The sequence below is a fragment of the Zootoca vivipara genome, chromosome 9 (assembly GCF_963506605.1).
Source record: "Zootoca vivipara chromosome 9, rZooViv1.1, whole genome shotgun sequence".
Lineage (NCBI taxonomy): Eukaryota > Metazoa > Chordata > Lepidosauria > Squamata > Lacertidae > Zootoca > Zootoca vivipara.
Window position 1 is genome coordinate 73,879,438 of NC_083284.1, and position 21,498 is coordinate 73,900,935.

Here is a 21,498-nt window from a genome sequence, read left to right on the forward strand (position 1 = left end):
CCAAAAATGTCTTTTGAGAATTGTCTTGCATATTCTTATTTTACTCTTGACTGCGCCAGTCACCTCATGACTGCCACAAGGGTTTGGCATAACACAAAATTAGAGAGAGTACAGTGGTACCTTTGGTTAAGAACTTAATTCGTTCCGGAGGCCCGTTCTTAACCTGAAACTGTTCTTAACCTGAAGCACCACTTTAACTAATGGGGCCTCCTGCTGCTGCTGTGCCACCGGAGCACGATTTCTGTTCTCATCCTGAAGCAAAGTTCTTAACCCGAGGTACTATTTCTGGGTTAGCGGAGTCTGTAACCTGAAGCATTTGCAACCTGAAGCATTTGTAACCAGAGGTACCACTGTACCTTGGTTTAAGAACAGCTTAGTTTATGAACAACTTGGATTAAGAACACTGAAAAACCTGAAAGCAGGTGTTTTGGTTTGTGAACTTTGCCTTCGAAGCAGAACATGTTCCACTGCCTGTTGAGTGTGTTCCATTTGTAAATTGAGTCCCCCACTGCTATGGGAAAGCACGCCTTGGTTTAAGAACACTTTGGTTTAAGAACGGACTTCCGGAATGGATTAAGTTCGAAAACCAAAGTACCACTGTACAGGCATTGCTGCTTCTGCCCACCTCATACAATCTCATTCTTACTGTGGGAAGGCAGCTACGACCTGCAAACTTTTAGGACCTTTTTCTTTGTCTTATCTGTATATACAGCTATATAATATAAGTTCACATTGCATTCTTTAATTTGGTGTTGCTAATCTGAGATTAGTATCAGTGTGTCTTTTGACCATATCTGAAAGATCTTGCATTTCTGCTTTCATATTCTCAGTCTAAAATTAGGAGTTCTATAACACTAAGAGTCACGAAGAGTCGGACACGACTAAACGACTAAACAACAACAACAACAACAACAACATAACACTAAGAGTATGTACCGTGTTTCCCCCTTTTTAAGACGTAGCCATAATATAAGACATAGCAGGATTTCTAAACAGTTGCGCGATATAAGCCATAACCCGAAAATAAGACATAGTGATAGACCCTTCCCCCCTCCCGCCAGCCAACTCCCCCCCATAAAAATCTCTCCCCATTTTACTGTCGCTCCAAAGACACGTATTTCTTTTAAAAGCTTGTAAAAATGCACCGTAGAGCCGTTCCTGCAGCCTCGTGATTCCCCCTCCTGTTTCTGTAAGCATTTTTTAAAATACCTGTAAAAGGATTCCAAAATATTTTTTTTTAGCTAGGCTGTGTGAGCTCTGCTTGCTTGGTGAAGAGGAGAAAAGTGGCATTTGCGGTGGGGAGAAGATGAAAGCACGAGGGAAAAAAGAGGGGCGATTGAAGACGCTGCCTTCCCCTTTAGGGAGAGACTCTGTGTGCGCTTCTCTCTCCCCCCCCCCCCCGCCTCTCTCTCTCTCTCTCTCTCACACACACACACACACAGCCCACCTCTCGCTTCCCCCCACCTTTCCCCCTTTTAATAGCCTTTTAAAAAGTGAGGATTCTTTTTTCTTTCCATTGCTTGTCTGTAGAGCTTCCCCTTTAAGGATTTGTACCGGTACCGGGATCGCTGCCGGTGGCGCAGTCCTTGCCTTGGGGATTAAGGACTTTCCCCTTCTCGCTGTTTAGGAGCTGCTAAACACTGCCCTACACCCTACACAAAAGTTAACATTTTGTGGGTAAGAGAAACACGGACGGGTTGTTAGGACCAGCAGATTATCTCACCCCGCTTTCTGCTGGCTCAATTGCTACTTAATTGCTACCATTTACCATCTTAATTGCTGCTCAGCTGGCTTCTTTGTTTTCTACAGTATCTCAGCCAAAGTGCTACATTGTTGGAACTTTCGCTCTTAAGTCTTGGGCAGTTGGCTGGCTGGTAGAGATCCTTATTTGCTTTAGTATAGGCTACTGCTACGACTGCATCACACAGATAGATTCCATTATACTGTACTGGTTTAAATTTAAGAAGCTCCAGTGTAGCAGATTGCTATTAAGTGAGTCCCCACCTGGGAGGGGAGAGAGAGAGAGCAGCCCTTCGGAGGAGCTCCTTCCCTCCCTCACGAACATCCCAGGGCCGGGGAGAGAGGGCTGGGCCAGCGATGCACACACCACCCTTCCCTCAGACTCCCTCTCATGGAGCTTGGTGGTGGCTGTTGCCCGTCATTTTCTTTCAGTCAAGAGTCCTGCCCCGCAGGGAGACAGGGAGCAAGAGGGGCACTGCTCCTGATGTAATAAAAATACCGGTAAGACATTCCCTGAAAATAAGCCACCCAGTGTTTTTTTGAAGAAAAAAAGTGATAAGACGGTGTCTTAAAATGTGGGAAAGACGGTACTAGAATCCTAGGATGGTGCATACCCATGGTCCTTTAGAACAGATTAGTTACCCATAACTCATTTTAAACATGCATTGTCCTCACAGTGAGAGTGGTTAAACAGGACACAAAAGGGTTGTTCTTTTTTCCATACTACTTGTGGCCAAAGTGCATTTATTAGTTGTTAATACAGTGGTACCTCTGGTTGCAAACGGGATCCGTTCCGGAGGCCCATTCGCAACATGAAAAGACCGCATCCTGAAGTGCCGTGTCTGCACATGCGTAAAGTGCGATTTAACACTTCTGTGCATGCACCCACGCCGAACCCGGAAGTAACCCGTTCCAGACTTCCGTGTTTGATGCATCCGTATCCTGAAGCGGATGTAACACGAGGTATGACTGTATGTATGTGAGAGTGTTTTTCGTCTAGAGTAAATGGCTTTAGATGCAAAATAAGGATATGAGACTCTTTGTCCCTGCCTACTTGCCAGGCCTCAAACCATTGATTCAAGGGTTTATTCTTAGTATAACTTGTAAAACAACCTGAAATACTTTATGGTTGACTATTTAAAAATCAAAAATGATGTTTATTTTTATTCTGTGTTGTGGATATCCAGTTGCTTGAGCATCCTACACATAAAGGAAAGGAAATTTGGAAAGCCACTGGAAAGTGGCCTGGAACCCCCTTGTTTTACCTCTCCGTTGGAAGAGGTATGTCTTTCCGTGGTACCAGCGTGCTATCTCCATCAAGTCTTGACGCAAGTAGAGCTAAAATTCTCTTTGGCATCAGCATCTTCATGGATGAAGCAACTACAGGGGTCTTTGCCTAGTTGCATGTGACTGATGTGTGTGTTCACAGGCAGTAGAATACCAGTGATGAAAACTGTTATTGCCCAGCCAAATGCATTTTAAGGCATTCCCACCCAGAGACCAGTTCTTTTCCTCAGTTGTTGTCCAAATATTTATATGGTGTTTTTCAAGTCTTTTTCCCAGTGAGATCAGTGTTTGTAAAAAGAGAGTTTGAACTTTATCTCTCCCCCACCCTGACCTAAACCCCCACCTATAGTATTCTTACTGTTAGATGCAATTGGCCTGCTCAAGCACTTATAACCTCTTATACCATTCAAAAACAAAAATAAAGACTTGCATCCTCAAAGTTTCCTAGAAGTTCACAGGATGTTGGTACGTTGTACAAATAGTTTTCTCTTAATTTACCTGGGAAATCCCCCATTATGTAGCAAGTACTACCATGATTTTGGGTAATTCCATTTCATTTCCACACTTATAAGTGTGGAAGTGCCCAATATTGGAGGGGAACAAGAGGGTGAAAAATAGGAAACAATGTTTCAGTCTGTTCTCAGCCTCCAACTGTGCTGCATTCAAGCTGCCAGCCAGCCAGCCAGCCTTGTAGTGCTGTTAGAACTTTCAGGAGGGGAGTTTTCAGGAACAGAATAGGAAAAGAGAGAACATTTTTTTCTTTCCCACTCTTTTAAAAGCTTCCCCGCCTATTCTGGAAAGGGCTCAGGTTTGTGGCTGGTTGTCTTCCAGCCCTGAAACTGAGCAACTGATTCCACTATAGTGCAGCAAGGTTTCTGCATAATGGGAAAGGACAAGAAAAATGTTATTTCCTCTTCCCATTTCCTAAATAGCATTGGTAGGACAACCCCCTTCCTAACCATATATCCATATGTTTCCAATTTTAAAAGTCTTCACTACTTGTGGGATATGATGCTTGTCTTTTATCCCATGTGTCGTCGTCCCCTTTCTCTCTTTTAAATTCACCTTGTTTAGATGCCATCGTTATTTTCCTTTTCAAATATTATATTTTTAATATTGAATATGTATTTGTAAAGTCACTAGTATAATAAAAATTAAAATTAAAATTGAAGAGATGACTGTATGGCCCAATAACTGTATTAAAAAATGCAGTTAAGAAAGAAGATTTGGGATTAAGTTTATAGTTAGTGGGTAACATGTGTAGAGCTGCCAAACTGAGTTGTTTTACAAATATTTGGATAATTGACTCATTTACAAAATGTAACATTTTGTAAGGGCTTGTTTGATTTATTAGATTGCTTACCCATCTTTCACCATAAGGTCCCAGGGCAGGTTTTATCATCCTCCTGGAACAATGCGTTTCAAGGTAACGTTCAGTCTTATACAGTACCCAATTTTTCATGAACATGAGAAGAAGAATTTTTTTCTTTAAAAAGATAAAGCTATCTGGTACTTGGAACTGCTATACTGGTTGCTTCTTGATCAATGCTTTTTAGAAAAATGCTTTAGAGTCGGGGTGGGCAGGAGGTAGATCAGGATATATCGATGGCTTCCTGAATGATGACTGGATGATCTGCAGTAGATGAGCAAGGATTTCCGACTCCCAATTTTTAAACTATAGCAACAACACAAGTTTCTCATCCCCCACACATTAGAATTTGAAAATCCCTGGTCTATAGTAACTCAGGTATAGTTTATACTTTGTTCAGGTCATCCAAGTGTGTGGCCTGTTGGGTGGAGTAGGTAATTGACTCCCCTCAAAGCCATCATTTTGAATGGGCTCTGCCACCCCAGCTACTGTTTTGCACCTGGCTGCAGCTGATGAACCTCAGGGTTTCAGTAAGAGGTGAAGTACCAGTATATCCTGAATGCCTGCATTCTTTCTGTGCCTGCTCTAAAACTTAGGGTTTTTTTACAGCATTAAAAAAAATTACACCAATTTTTGTTTAGCACTTGATGCTTTTGCTGTGCCATTTTGAGAATCTGCTTTTCTCAGAATCTCTGCACTTCCTTTCACCTATATATTACACATTATTTCTTGGCTCTCCCATACTGAGCCCTTATATTCACTTCTATTGTGATATCTACAGTAAGGTGGCAGTGGATGAAGAAGGGAAGAGAAATAGATGCTAGATAGGGGTAATTGCTGATCATACAGATTTAGAAGTGCGTATAAGGTTAAAGCAGCTAGAGTTTATTCTGAAAAAAAATTAAATGGACAACTTGTCATATCAAAATAAAATTTGGCTTACAAAATTTACTTGGTCAAATTTCAGAAAAATCTGATGATGGATGCCTGAGTTACAGTAGTTTAAAATATTTGCATTCAGATGGGATTGTTAAACATTTCAGTCTCTTTATCTTAACTGAAACCCCTCCTTTTGGTTTTGACCCTCAAATTATATCCACTGAATGGGGCTCACACACATTGATGTTGATGTTCTTCTCTCCACCAATCCAGCTGGAAATACAGTACAGTGGTACCTTGGTTCTCAAACTTAATCCGTTCTGGAAGTCCGTTCCAAAACCAAAGCGTTCCAAAACCAAGGCACGCTTTCCCTTAGAAAGTAATGCAAAATGGATTAATATGTCCCAGACTTTTAAAAACAACCCCTAAAACATCAATTTAACATGAATTTTACTATATAACGAGACCATTGATCCATACAATGAAAGCAATAATCAATGTACTGTACTTTAAAATTGTAGTACTGTATTGTAGATTATTAAAATTATTATTATTTCCTTACCTGCACTGATGATCGTCATTGTTTGGATGGGGGCTTTTATCCATTTTTTGCAGTCACACAATCAATCAATCAATCAATCAGTAGCTGAACTGGCTTCCACATAGTCACAAAAACATATTAACCGAAAAAGCCTCAAAAACAAAAATGGCAAACTTAATCCGTTCTAGAGGTCTGTTTGACTTCCGAAATGTTCGAAAACCAAGGTGCAGCTTCTGATTGGTGCAGGTGCCCCGGAAAGAATAGCCGACAGCCGCACTGCACGTTCAGCTTCCCAAAAAGGTTAGAAAACCAGAACACTTGCATGCGGGTTTTCGGCGTTTGAGTACCAAGATGTTTGAGTACCAAGGTACCACTGTACTACTTTTTAAAAAAAGTAAATGTAAATGTTAGCATTGTTAGCTGAACTTTACATCCAATTCCAGTTAACATACAGATGTGAGCCCTTCCCCCCCTCCCAAATTGTGGGTAGCATTTGTAAGAAAATCTACATAATAAGAAAAATTCATAGTAGGATGGGAAGTCTAGTCTATAGCAAGAAGACTTTTTTTCTAATTTATGGTTTTGTGATTATTAGTTGGTATATTATGGATTTGTGTTAGGTATATTATTTAGTATACAGTATTATGGTTCTTTATTTGGTATATTACTTTTTTCTCATTGTGTTGGTGGATATGGATAATTGTCTTTTTTGTGGAACAATGTCAACAACAATAAAGGAATAAAAAAAGAAAAATCCATAGTAGCAGGTGATGTTGAAACTTGCTTCATCAGCCTTGTGCCAGTCAAAGTCTCAGGCACCACATTTCAGCATGATTCCAAAATGGATATTTTAGAGTTCTGCCACAGAGCACATTCAAGACAGAAGTCTGTCCTGCTTATAACCTTAAGGCTCTCATCACTGCATGTGAAAAGCTTCTCAAACCCTGTTTGTGTGAATTCAGAGGCATGGCTTGCCACAGCAGGATGAGGCAAGGATGAAAGAATTTAGCAGAAGAGCAGGACAAGCAGAATACCACCTTCTACCAATCAGTGGCATTCACAGTGCCGGGAATCTGAGACTAGGGGCTGGATTCAGTTTTCACCCTAAGGTCACACGTTAGTCACTGCACTCCACGATTTCTGGAGAGCAATAGCAAAATGGCACTTGCATTGAAATGCAAGTTGTTTCGTGCTGAAAGGTAGCGGCATATTTCTTTTTTGTTCCATTGCCTTTCTGAACCACACAAATTGCCTTGTGAACAGGGTTGTATATATGCTAAATTCCATGCAAATGTAGAAAAATCACAGAATGTGGTAGATGGCAAAGGATTTGGTTCCCCTCAAACCTTGTCATACGTATTAAGGGTTACCTCTTTCTTTGGTTGCAAGGGCTATCAATTGCCTTCTCTGCTCTTCACTTTCAATCCTTCCAAAACAGCCTCTCTGACTTAGAGGAAGAATACTGTAACATTGAAAGCTAAAACTGCTTCTAGAATGATCATGGGAGAGCCAAGAATGTCCTTGGCTCTTTTATGGGGAATTAGTAAGAGGAATAACCCTATTACAATAATTCGTTGGAAAGAGATTATATTTAGCTTAATGAGATAGCATTGCTGATATCAATAGGCTTGGATTGATATTAACCTGAATACGTTTTAATATTGGCATTTGCCTCTGACAGATAGAGGAATTAGGGGTGATGGACTCGAGCCCCACTAGACCATTTTAGAACTTGGCACCATTGAAATTACCGTATGATTTGGTAAATCATCGTAAACCTTTTAATCCTGTAGTAACTTACTTCAATGCTGATACGGCTCAAGGGGTATACATAATGATTGATTGCCCAGTGGTACTCATACAGTAAGTACACCATTGTACTGTCAAATTGTCCACTGACCAGTGTTTTTACTGTATGTACCCCTAACTCAGAGGCAGTAGCACCAGACCACCATTCTAAGGTTGTTGTAAAGACTACTGATAAAACATATGTGAAATACTGTTAAAGGTTATGAGTGCAACATGCAGGTCTAAGCTAGCAGATGCATACACATTTGAGAGCGTAATGAAACAAGTACTGTTGAACTCTTGTGTGAGTCCTTCAAGACCAGATAGGCTCATTTTGTGTTGTGAAAGCAGTGCTGTAGAATATACACTGAGTGCATACATGTTCGGATTGGGGTAACTCTCCCTGTCATCCTAGAATACCAGTTTTTTTAAAAAAAGAAACAACTAATTGCTACATTCACTATCTGATGGGTGTTTCCTTGTCTCAGCTGGACTGCTCACACGAGCAATAACCTGCAAGGGAAACTAAACCTTCCCCTCCAGGTGGTCATTCAGTTACTACTTGCCTGCTTATTAATTAATCTGTTAGCTGAGCTTGTTAGTTGCCAGTCTTTTAAATGTCTATGACAGTTCTGTACTGGAGGGAAGTGTTGTTACAGAGCTATCCCTTTTCTTCCATCAAGGTGCCCTTCCCCAAAATTAGCTGGGTAATAGCACAGGTTGCAGAGTCCATCTCAGAATCTTTGGGTGAGCGCTATCCCTGCCTCAGGCAGTAGATTTTATTTATCACTAAGGGCAACAGAATGAGAGCCAGACAGATCCAGCTCATGAGGTAGAATCTAGCAGGCAGTGCTCTTGTGTAGCTGCCGCTCATTTCATGAGACTTGTGCAAGAGAACATACCAGTGCTGAATGCACTCAACATGGTGGCTTAACCTTTCAAGGCATATTTCACTCCTCTCATGTCAGAAGCACTGTAATAAGAGTGGTTGTGGTATTCCCCCCCCTCTTTTTAATTGTAAAACTAAGCAATCATGATATGCATCAGAACAAAACAATACTTACAGGCAGTGACCATTTTGCATGTCCAATTGACGCATGGGTCCTTTTGGACCCAGAAGAGGGTGGAATTGGCCTAGGGTATGAGTGTTCATTTGTGATTGGCTGTGGTGATCTTTGTTTCGTGTGTGAGTGGGGTGGGTGGGTGTTTTGGATCAGGATAGCCATATTGATATGTATGCTCAAAAAAACCCACATACATTAAGTAAAATAGAAACATCGTCACCCGACCCCTCCCCCTCCCATCTTTCCCCCATCTACCTCTTTTCCCCCTTTCTTCCCAATGTCTCAAAAATGAAACTGATTTGTAAAAATGTTACAAGAGACATTGCACATACTTTTGTAAATCAAGAAAATCTTTAATAAAAAAGAAGAAGAGGGTGGAATGGGGGCAGTGGTTTAATGGGGTGGGGTGGGCTTATGTGTGCTGCACTGATGCACACGGGGGCCAGGAATGGAACTCCCATGTAAAATGGTTGCCGCCTGTATCCAGGACACCCCCAAGAAATACAATTTAAATGTCCAAATACGGGCATTGTAACTAACCCACACAAAATGTTCGAGCTTACCTGTGCTCACCTGCATGTTGCAATAATTTGTGGTTCAACTTCTTTAGCACTTCCCTTTATTGTTGCCTGGAGAGGAATCATACTGTACTCTCCATTGGTAAGGAAAAGAGTGGCTTTTATACAAGCTTGTGTTAACTTCTCTAAGTCTGGCTCAGAAAGTTGTCTGACCTATATACAGTAGTTCTTACACAGAACCAAGCAAATGCAGTAATATCTGTGGCTTTGGAAACTGAGCTATTGGTGATGCAGCTTTTATTTGGCCATACTGAGGGGTTTTTTTCTTGTAGGAATATAAAACCATATAATGTGATCATTTTTCAACAGCCCCATTTATCTGTATCTCTTTCTTTCTCCACAGCAGACACTTTTGCCTCCAGCATCATGGCCTCTGATCTGGAAAGCAGCCTCACTTCCATTGATTGGCTCCCACAGCTCACTCTGCGAGCCACTATTGAGAAATTAGGGGGTGCCTCCCAGTCAGGTCCCCCGGGGGCCGGTCGGAAGTGCTCTCCTGGCTCCCCTACTGACCCCAATGCCACCTTGAGCAAAGACGATGCTGCAGTTCACCAGGATGGGAAGCCGCGCTACAGCTATGCCACTCTGATAACTTATGCTATCAATTCATCCCCGGCCAAGAAGATGACCCTCAGTGAGATCTATCGCTGGATTTGTGACAACTTTCCCTACTATAAGAATGCTGGCATTGGGTGGAAGGTAAGTAGACTTGGGCATTCTCAGAAGTTTATTCATAGGAGCAGAAGTTCCAGCTCCTGCTCCTATGAAAATCCATTCCCATTTAACATATTGTATGATCATGCCATGAATGTGCATGGTGTTTTACAGACTGAATGTAACACAAAAACACATCTCCTCTTCAAGGTACTTGCGTTCTAAATTTTGACCAGAGGGGAGGTGAAACTTTCCCATATGAGTATTTCAGTCTTCAGCTTCAATTCTGCATGCCTCTTCTATACTCTTGAAGTCCCTCCTGTATCTTTAAAATAGATAACATTGATGCCATTTATTAATTTCTTCCCATGAAACATCCTGAAGCAGTCAGCAGTAAAAACACCAGCAATAAGTACATATATAAATATAGTTTCTAGTTCAAAGCAGATAAAGAGTGGAATAATAATCTCCATTTAGGAGGCTTGGTGGAATATGAGCTACAGATTCATATTTTGAGTCAGAGGCTCTCTTCTGTGCCAGTGGTAGCCAGCCTTCTTGGGGCGTGTGCCACAGGCTAAATCAGAGCATGCGATAGGCTAGGTAGGTGGAGGTACACACCATAACTACCACTGTGTGCTGCAGATTAGTCACATGTGTTTCATACAGCCTTAATTCTTCCTGCAGAGTAAAGGAGAAATTTAGCTTCCGAGGGTTCGGTGAGGCAGTCTGTGCTGTAACTTTTGTCTGAGGAGCTGTGGTGGGGGGACTTTCTGCACTTTACTCAGTTCCTTCATGGGGGACCTTCTAGAGGCCACTTGCCAGGGATGTTCAGGGCTAGAGGAAGAATTGGGCAGAGAAATGCACAGTAGGCTATATTTTAGCAACACAAAATCTAAGGGTTTCTACAGTCACATATGCCTCCATCTTCTGGGCCTAAGTTTCCCCGTCCCTGGAGTAGAACATTGGTTCTAAGTCTAAGAGAAGACCTTGCCTTTTCTCTGTTCAGAAATTCCCATTGTGTAGGTAAGTGATGCAAATCTGCGTCCTGGTGGGGAGATTGGAACTGCTGTTTGGGCTTGTAAGCTTGGCTGCTGCTTCTCCAAAATACCACAGGTGGGATGATTTGCAGGGGAGCTGTGGTAGGTGGGAAGAGGCTGCTTAACCCTCGCTGTTCCTGCCTGCAACATCCTTCCCATCCCACCCAGTACTCCATCTTCTGCTTCCCCCATTTGTGGCAAAAACAACAACAACCATAGCTGAGGGGAAAGCAGCAGTATTTGGGCTAGGGAGGTGATGAGGGCATGGGTGAGCAGCCTGCCTGTTAGCTATGTCATTTTTTTTCCTTTCTAGAACTCCATTCGTCACAACCTGTCTCTGAATAAATGCTTTCGAAAAGTGCCTCGCCCCCGGGATGACCCTGGAAAGGTGAGGGGGATCAAGCTAGACATTTGACCATCATGGTGGGGAGGTTGTTTTTTTTTAACCAATGTTGCATTGACTTCTAAACCCTCACTCCTGCTTTTGGCAGAAATTGGACTAATGTGAATGAACAGATTAAGTGAGGACATAAAATATGCAGGCAAGTCGAAAATTCTGCTGCTCCTACTTCAGGCTAGTGCAAAGGTTTGTGTAAAAGTAGGGCATAGGTATTTACTACTCAGCTGAAGAAGCAAGGAAAGAACATTCAGGTTTTGTTCTTCTGTATCTCTCAGTAATAGTAATATTAATAGTAATAAGTAATCAACTCTGGTGTGGATGAAATAGCTCTGACCTCTTTGGTATGTGCACATTTGGGAAAGCTAAGAGAAAGCAGTGGGTCTTTGTATCCCAGACTGCAATATGTGTGTGCAAGACCCCAGAACTATCCTGCAACAGGAGCAAAACATCATTTTTTTTAGATTTTACTGCATTTCTGCCCTGGTCATTCTTTTTCATACTTTTACATCAGAATTGCTGTTCTTGTCCAACCTGTTCTTCCCAAGAGTTTATTGGAGACTGAAGGATTATTGGGATTGTGACATCACAAAAAAGTATCAAGGATGATGTTGCAATGTAAAGAAAGGACCTGCCTTGTGCTGCAAGAGTAATTGATAAGCTGTGGCAATGTGCATGCTCTTTGGCATTATGGGTTGCACTGCTGCTGTTGCTATTGCTGATACAGTATAAAGGGTTGGTTTTATAGTCCTTTCACCAGTAGATCTTATTCTTTGCAGGGTTCTTACTGGACCATAGATACCTGTCCTGATATTTCCCGGAAGAGGCGTCACCCACCAGATGATGATGTGAGTGTGGCTCCCCATTCCTACCCTCAAAATCCAAAGCATTTGTGAGATGATTAAGAGACCCAGTTTTTCCAAAGGACATGATCCTACATGGCACAGAAGTAATGCATTGGTCATAAAAACTCAGGCTTCTGCGAGCCTTCACTTTCATGTTTTTTAAAAGCAAGTTTGTAGCCTTTATTGCTTTGAAGCAATGTTTGTCAGTGCGTGAGCAATGTCTGCTGAGATTTGGAAATAAGAGAAGAGTTGCATAAGATTTGCAGCAGCCAAAGGCCCCCTTTGCCCTCTCTTCCTCAGCCTGCTCCATTATTAGCAGAATCAGAATTATTCTTATTTAAATAGCAAAATGCATAATAAATTGTACACACGTGCTTAATTTATATGACTTAAATTTTGCTCTTTTAAATTATTAACCTAATCTAATATTTTACAAAGAAAGTCAACCAGATTCCTTTCCTAGATGCTCTGATATAACAAAAAATGATTAATAACTGCATTACCGGTAGCTATATTGTTCCAAAAACACCATAGATTTATTAAATCATTCAGTAGGGCTGCAATGTTTTGCTTGCATTCTTGTGCACACATGCCTTTGAGTAAACCCCACTATACAGAGTAAGACTGGCTCTAGAGTTAATATGCAATAATACATTAAATTAATGGGTTTAATTAATTAATTTTAAAAACTTTTAATCACCCAAAGGTGCTGCAGTTAATTGTACAGCAATTTAATGTTTATAAATATTATTTTTAATACAAGAGCTTTAAAGAGGCATTCTATCTTTTTTTGCGCTCTGTGGGTGTGGGGGATGCCTCTTCTAAGATGATGGCTGTCCAGGAACCCTGGACATGTAAGTCCAGTCAAAGGTGACTATGGGGTATAATAATAATAATAATAATAATAATAATAATAATAATAATAATAATAATTTATTATTTATACCCCGCCCATCTGGCCGGGTTCCCCCAGCCACTCTGGGCGGCTCCAACAAAATATTAAAATACAGAAATCCATCAAACATTAAAAGCTTCCCTAAACAGGGCTGCCTTAAGGTGCCTTCTAAAGGTCTGGTAATTGTTATTCTCTTTGACCTCTGGTGGGAGGGCGTTCCACAGGGTGGGTGCCACTACCGAGAAGGCCCTCTGCCTGGTTCCCTGTAACTTGGCTTCTCGTAGCGAGGGAACCGCCAGAAGGCCCTCGGCGCTGGACCTCAGTGTCCGGGCAGAACGATGCGGGAGGAGACGCTCCTTCAGGTATACTGGACCGAGGCCGTTTAGGGCTTTAAAGGTCAGCACCAACACTTTTCAGGCTGAGGGAGCTGGTGTTTGTATGCAGACAGCTTTCTGGGTCATGTGGCCAGCACGACTAAACCGCTACTGGCACAAGGAGGACTGTGACGAGTGCCACAGCGCACAGAAACGCCTATTACAACACATACACGCGTCATCTAAAAACAAAGTGCTTCGTGCTGCAGAAACACTGTTTTAACCCATATGCAGATTTAATTGATAGATCAGTTAATTAATCAATTAAATCTTACAATTAATCACATAAAAATTATTTAATTGGTTTGCAGCACTAATGGAAAGTTCATGTGTTATATTTCACAAGAGGTTTCTGAGGTTCGTTCAATAGTTATGTCTTGGCTGGTGATCTTAAATGGGCTCACTGGATGTGAGTCCGTTGTTTAACCGCTGGACATGGAGTTTTAATTTCCCTCCTGCTCTAGCACATTGCGTGGCAGGTGACACTCCCCATGACTGCCATACTTTACTCTACCTAGTCCTAACAATTTTCTGTCGACTGTAGAGTGAGTTGTTTCACTGCAGTTTTACTTCTCTGCCCATGTGTTTCTTATGCACATATTTTCCATCTCTTCAGCTATCGCAGGATTCCTCAGAGCAAGAGGCAAGCAAAAGCCCCCGGGGGCCTGTTTCTGTTGGGGCAGAATCATCACTGTCCCCTGAATCCACCCAGCAGCTATCCTTGCAAAGCACACCGCCTATTGGCAATTACAGCCAGGTGAGTCGAGGGTAAGAAGAGGTGCCTGTGTGAACCAGGAGGGAGAAGTGGAAAGAGAAGGCTGCTGAGTGGCGGGGGGGGGGGGGGGGGCTGGGAGGAGGGAGGAAGAAAATGGGAGAAGGCTATTGAAAAGCAAAAAAGGACATGGATGATGAAGGGAAGGGAAAATGAGCTGCGGCACAGTGGCATGCCTTGAGTGTGGGCCAGAGCTAATAGCTGTGAAAATGGGGGAATTGTATATATACAATCCCTGGTTGCAAAAGGCTAGAATTCTATTTAATACACCTGTTTCTCTTCAGCAGAGCACAGGGCCTGTGGATGTGGCAGCAACAGTGGCTGGCGGTCAGGGCCGTGAAGGTACAGATGTGCCACCTCCACATTACAGTACCAGCAACGACTTGAAATTCTCCTATTCTGAGATCAACTTCCAGGACCTGAGCTGGTCCTTCCGAAATCTCTATAAATCCATGCTTGAGAAATCCTCCTCATCCCAGCATGGTGAGTAATTGTGCCAGGTATGATTGGGGGGTGGGGGTGGGAGAGAGAGAGAGAGAGAGAGAGAGGTGTCTGCAACCTAGACAATCATCTTAAAAAGTAAAGGGACCCCTGACCATTAGGTCCAGTTGTGACCGACTCTGGGGTTGCGGCGCTCATCTCGCGTTATTGGCCGAGGGAGCCGACGTACAGCTTCCAGGCAAACCAGAGCAGCGCACAGAAATGCCGTTTACCTTCCCGCCGGAGCGGTCCCTATTTAGCTACTTGCACTTTGATGTGCTTTCGAACTGCTAGGTTGGCAGGAGCTGGGACCGAGCAACGGGAGCTCACACCGTCACAGGGATTCGAACCGCCGACCTTCTGATCAGCAAGCCCTAGGCTCAGTGGTTTAACCCACAGCGCCACCTGTGTCCCTAAGACAATCATCTTAGAATCATAGAATTATAGACTTTTGAAAGGGACCCTTGGGAGTCCTTTAGTCTAACCCTCTGCAATGCAGGAATCTCAGCTAAAGCATCCATGACAGATGGCCATCCAACCTCTGCTTACAAACTTCCAAGGAAGGAGAGTCTGCCACCTACCAAGGGAGTCCCTTCCACTTCCAAACAGCTCTTACTGTCAGAAAGTTCTTCCTGATGTTGAGGCTAAAATGAGGCCCCTACACTTTTTAAGAGTCCTTCTCAATTGAAGAAGTTGGCCTGCCCTAGAGAACAAGTTAGAAATCCTATGTCCCTTTTTCAGTGAAACCTCCTTTTTTTGTAGAATGCATACTGAATTAAAAATAGGTACAGAACTATGTGCTCAATAATGGATTGAGTGTTTTTAGCTTACCTCTTGGGTTAGGGACATGCCTGCCTATGCTGTAGGAAAAGGGGATACATCAATAGCTAGAAACAGGTTGCAGAGAAAGATTACCGTAATTCCCCGCATAATTGCAACAGATTTTATGCCTTTTTGCCCCAAAGTGGGGTGCAACCATTATGTGAAGCAATAATTTTATTATTACTAAATTTTATTATCACTAAGCTATCACAGGAAGATGCAGGTCTTATCATACCACGTGCCTCACTCAAGGCAGCTATGCCTGCCTGCACACTTCACTTGCACCTTATGGAAAGACAGTATACTGACACATGCACTGAGAATGCTAGGCTCGCGGCTGGCAATGCGCAAGAGAAAAATGTGTATCCATATCCCACTGGTGGATACATTGCTTCTCTGTTTAAGTGGTAGGAAAAACAGAATTAGACCATGTAACGATTACGCAATGAAAGGTAACCTGATTTTTGGACTGAAAAAGCTGGGTGCGATGATCATGCGGTGAAATATGGTACTGTGCTTGTTTCTCAACTCCAGAGTAGGGTTGGGCAATCAACATTGCGGTGTATCACCAGCCAAACGTTGCGGTTTGGTGATATACTGTGATGTTGAAACTAGCTGCAATGCCTTTGGCCTGCGAGGGACCGGGTGAAACTGCCACAGCTGTCACTGTGGGAGCTGAGACGCTTTCACCCCAGGGCCAATGGCAGCTGGCCCCAGCCTGCTGCTCAGCTGGGGGGCAGGAAGGCTCCAGCTGAGTGAGCCCCCTGACTCCCCAAGACAGAGGGAGGCCTGCAGTGGAGACTGACAGGACTCCGTTTGCAGGGCTCCCTCTGCCTTTCCTGGTGCGGGGGGCCATTGCAGCTTGTTGCTCCCTTGGCGTGCTGGGTGCTGGTAGCAGAGGTTCTCTGGAAGCAGCAGTTTCACCCACAATATACCACTGAGTGAAGCCCCGTCATCGCGGTCTGCTCCTCATATCAATATATCGCCCAGGCCTACTCCAGAGTACTTTGCATTCTGTTAATCAGTTACAGCCACTAGGGGGCAGCATCTCATGAAGCTAATCTTGTCTTTTGTGTTGATCGTGTAGAAAAGGGGCGACAAATTCTGGACCTAAGCTGCTGTTTAGAGAACATTGCTAGAAATGTGGTCACTGAAGCGCTAATGACTTGTTTTATAATATTTGGGATACTAGCCTCATTGGAAAGTTACAGAACCAATGTTTCGGCTACCTCTGTGTATTTTAATGCAGGAGTGGTTAACCTCAGTTCAAGGGCATGATTTGCCCCTCCTATGCACACACAGTTTTTTCTGGCTGTCCCAAGACCTTGCCAGTGTTGGCAGCCGCAGCAAAATGGTGAAATAGGGATTAAAAAATGTGGAGTGGAGCAGAGCCCAGTTCCCAGATAGAGGTGTTCACTACCCCCTCTGCCAGTCGTCAGATTGATTCATGAGGAGCAGAAGGAGGGCCGTAATATGCCTGTGTGTGTCTTGTGTGTGTATGCATAAGTGCATGTACCTGATAAGAGTGTGGGTGGCCATAGCCACTGGTGCCATGTGAATGTGGCCCTCCAGGCAAAAAAAAAAAGGCCACCTATTTTAATGCTTTCCTCTTAATCCTCCCTTCAGATTTCTCTTCCCTCCTGGGTGACATGCAGCCCTCCAACCACAATTACTATATGTACCACCAGCAGCAGGTGCCCTCCTCGGTGGGAGCTGCACCCCCCCTCCACACTCCAACCTCAGAAGGCTGTCCATCCCAGGGTGGCAAGCAGCAAGGAGGTGACAGCTATGGCCCCCCACCTGTGATGTCCATTCACCCCTCTTCAATGCAGCATGGAGGATATCACCAGCATCAGCACCACCACCCGCACTCCCATTCACAGCAGCAGCAGCAGCAGCAACAGCAGCAGCAGCAATCACAAGCTTCCATGAATAATGCTAGCTTTGGTGAGTTAGAGTGGGCAAACTGACAGAAATATTCATTGAATTAAGGACAGTTGCTAAGCTCCTTTTCCTGAGCAAGGTTCTGTAGCTAGTGGTCAGAGGCCAGATCCAGGCGCTTTCGGAAGAAAATGATTTTCCAGATCCATTTCAGTCGGGGTTTAGGCATAGAAACTGCTTTGAAAACGTGCCCCTGTTAATTCTTCTTGACCTCTCAATGGCTTTTGATACCATCGACCATGGTATCCTGGAGCGACTGTCCGAACTAGGTGTGGGTGGCACCGCTTTGCGGTGTTTCCAGTCCTACTTGGATGGTCATTCCCAGAGGGTGTTGCTTGGGGAAAGCTTTTCTTCAATGTGGGGTTCCACAGGGCTCAGTCCTACCCCCCATGTTGTTTAACATCTACATGAAACAGCTGGGTGGGGTTATCCACAGGTTTGGGGTAGGTTGTCAGCAGTATGCTGATGACACTCAGCTCTATTTCTCCTTTACATCTGCATGTGAGGCCAGTGGAAGTGCTGGAGCAGTGTCTTGCCTTGGTAATGGACTGGATTGGAGCCAACAAACTGAAACTCAATCCAGATAAGACTGAGGCACTGTTAGGGGGTGATTCCCTAGACCAGATGGCTTTAAATTTTGCTTTTAACTGCTGGGTGTTTGTGTTTATATCTATTATTTTATTAGCTTCGATTTTTGTAAGCCATTATTGATGATAAAAGGAGCTTGGAAAGCTTTGAATGAATTAATGAATAAAACAGGGAGAGGAGTGGCTGGGTACAGAGAAGAGGTACATTGTCATGAGGAGGTAGGTTGTTCAGTTCAGGATTTTAGAGAGAAATGTCTTAGGCATGTATTTGGTATCTAATATAAGGTATGGGAGTATACCCTGTTGACTATTTTGTGTCCCCCATTTTTCAGCATTTCCCCCTGAGTGGTGCTCCAACATAGATTCCCTAAAAGAAAGTTTCAAGATGGTGAATCGGCTGAACTGGTCTAGCATTGAACACTCCCAGTTCTCAGGTGGGTCATGTTTTGTTATTTCCTTATACCCTTCACTCTGGTAGAGGGGGAAAGGGGCCCATCGAAGGCTTAGAGTGGGAAGTAGAGATGTAGAGAAGGATCTCTTCAGCAAGAGTAGAGAACAGTGACGCCTAGTTTCTCACCTCTCTCTTTCTCTGGACCCTGCAGAGTTGATGGAGAGTCTGCGCCAGGCTGAGCGTAAGAACTGGACTCTAGATCAGCATCACATTGCCAACCTCTGTGACTCCCTCAATCACTTTCTCACCCAGACCGGTCAGCTCCCTCACCTGGGAGGCCCACAGCAGCTTCCCCGAATCTCCGAGTCCTGTGCCATGAATAGTGGCAAACAAGAGCAGCCCATGAACCAAGGTACTCAGCAGGGCTTTCTGGGTGGGGACCTGCCATGCCAGGACAGTAGGTGAGACGGAATCAAAGAGGTGCAGCCACACCCCCTCATGTGGCACCGTTTCCAAGGATGGGGATAAAAGGTTCAACCAACCATATGTTTTTGTCACATCCGGTCTCCGTCTCTGAGATTTTCCCTAACCTTGATCTGTTTTGCATGATACCTTAGTATGCAGGGGGGAGAACAGAAGAGTGTAGTTTGAGGTGCCTGTACCATTGCCAAAAATTCTGAATGTTTAGTGCCCAGACTGTATATCTAAGCAATGCAAAGATAATAATAATAATAATAATAATAATAATAATAATAATAATAATAATAATAATTTATTATTTATACCCCGCCTATCTGGCTGGGTTTCCCCAGCCACTCTGGGCGGCTTCCAACAGAAAAATAAAACACAGTAATCTATTAAACATTAAAAGCCTCCCTGAACAGGGCTGCCTTCAGATGTCTTCTAAAAGTCTGGTAGTTGTTTTCCTCTTTGACATCTGTTGGGAGGGCGTTCCACAGGGCAGGCGCCACCACCGAGAAGGCCCTCTGCCTGGTTCCCTGCAACTTGGCTTCTCGCAACGAGGGAACCGCCAGAAGGCCCTCGGTGCTGGACCTCAGTGTCCGGGCAGAATGATGGAGGTGGAGACGCTCCTTTAGGTATACTGGACCGATAGCAAACACATGCTGCAATGTTGGCAACTGCCATTACTATAAAGGAGTTTTTTGCTACTTATGATAGGCTCAGATTTGCACAGGATGGATGGCTAAGCATGTCCAGTTCTTTGCCACTTACACAGCTAGCAAGTGTGTGTCTGTGCATACTGAGAAATACTGTGTTTTACTGAGAGATGAAAATGTACCTCATGAATGGGTGCATGTGTGTCTGTTTCAAAAGGGCCAAGACATAGTTTATCAGCCTACCTCAGCTTTTAGCATTCCGACTAGTGTGAAAGACTCAAGGAAAACAATCAGGGACCTGATGACCACTTCTAAGCAACATGCTGCGGGTTTAAAACAAGTTATAAGGAAGCATTCTGCAAAAGCTTATTCACAAGTCGCCCATGAAACACAGGGAGATAAGAAAGGAAGGCTGTAGCCTTTGCTGAAAAGAATAAGAAGAATTCACAGAGCTTATACAAATGCAAAGACATATTTGCAGTTATCAAAGGATGTTCAGGTTGCCTCATTTTTCACTGCTAGAGTGAGATTGCATGGTATGAAATTGTTCCACAATTCAGCCATTTCCAAAGAGTCTTCTGTTGTCCATAATCTATGAATACTGGGCTGCACATGCTCATTATGTTGCATGGGTAGAGATCTGATGACACATTGTGTGAAAACATCTAAATATTTTTACCTCTTCGACTTCAGATTGCACCCCACCACATTTACTCTAGTGCAGTAAAGTCATATGAGTAGCGTAGGTTTGTAAATAACCGCTTACCTGTTCTTCCATCATAGGTAAGAAATGCCTCCAGGTAATCCAGGATGGAATTAATTATACAGTGGTGCCTCACTTAACGAATGCCCTGCTTAACGAAATTTCCGCTTAACGAAAGGATTTTTCGAGCGGAGGTTGCCTCGCTAGACGAATTTGTTTTATGAAAAATTCGTCTAGCGAATTGCGGTTTCCCATAGGAATGCATTGAAATTCAATTATTGCGTTCCTATGGGCAAAAAGAAATTAAAAAAAAATTCAATGCATTCCTATGGGATTTGCTAGACGAATTTTTTGTTATAAGAAAAGACCCGTGGAACGAATTAAATTCGTCTAGCGAGGCACCACTGTACAATGAAAGACTTGTAACATTTTTCAAAAATTACTGAACTGGTGTATGAAGGCCTAGTGGGCTAGTAGTTTTTGTGGATTTATTTGCAAGGCTGAATTAGTATGCTTTTGAAAGAGCATTAGGATAAAAAGAGGAAGTCTTTAAGAGTTGATCTAGCAAATTTATGTCAGCTTTGTAACTATAGTGTTCAGACATGGCTAGTAAGGTAGATGAAACCTGTCACAGTGGCCGGAGTGGACTACTTCAGAGTAACGACGCTACGCAGCTCTGCATTTTATTCTTTTATTGGTGCTGCGTATTTACAGTGCTCAAGTCATTGCTATTTACACGGAGTGATGTTGTCAGTCGGTTTCAGAACCTCCTAATGGCTTTTGGCGCGTCTTTCTCCAACACAAAAGCTTTGGCAGACCCATCCTCTTTCCCCTCCTCTTTCTGCGTAATTCCGGAGTTGGGGGGATGGGTCTCCCGCCCTTATTCGCCCCTTCCTGTCCCACCTGGGACCCTGGCTCCTCTACCTTGCCTGAGCCTCGGACACGACTTCCTGCTTCCCCACTGGAATCGGAACTCTCTCTGCTTCCCCCTGTGCTCGGGGATTGGCTTGAACTTAGGAGGGGAGGGACTTCGCGATATCCCCTGTCCCTCACATCCACCCCCCTCCCAAGCTCTCCTTCACCCCTCCCCAGGTCCCCCCCAGGTGTCGGTGACGACTGGAAGCCTAAGAACTCAGTGCTTTCCGAGCCCGTTGGCGTGAACACCTCCCCCCAGTCCTGCAAGCCCCCCCCTTCCGCCTGGGAGGACGGGAATCCCAAAAAGTCTGTGGCGTCAGA

The 21,498-nt window shown here is 43.7% G+C and overlaps 1 protein-coding gene across 3 annotated transcripts in view; it reads left to right on the forward strand.

Moving 5' to 3' along the window:
• FOXJ2 (forkhead box J2) overlaps positions 1-21,498 on the forward strand; it is a 43,463-nt gene that overhangs the window by 12,490 nt on the left and 9,475 nt on the right. The window contains exons 2-9 of one of the 3 annotated variants that reach the window (XM_035112305.2): positions 9,590-9,945; positions 11,251-11,325; positions 12,114-12,182; positions 14,065-14,205; positions 14,508-14,703; positions 17,149-17,469; positions 18,383-18,484; positions 18,653-18,853. In XM_035112305.2, coding sequence (XP_034968196.2) covers positions 9,613-9,945; positions 11,251-11,325; positions 12,114-12,182; positions 14,065-14,205; positions 14,508-14,703; positions 17,149-17,469; positions 18,383-18,484; positions 18,653-18,853 — 1,438 coding nt within the window. In that variant the 5' untranslated portion in view covers positions 9,590-9,612. Of the gene's footprint in view, positions 1-9,589; positions 9,946-11,250; positions 11,326-12,113; positions 12,183-14,064; positions 14,206-14,504; positions 14,704-17,148; positions 17,470-18,382; positions 18,485-18,652; positions 18,854-21,498 lie in introns of all 3 variants that reach the window. The other 2 variants (XM_035112304.2, XM_035112303.2) reach the window with 2 other exon arrangements.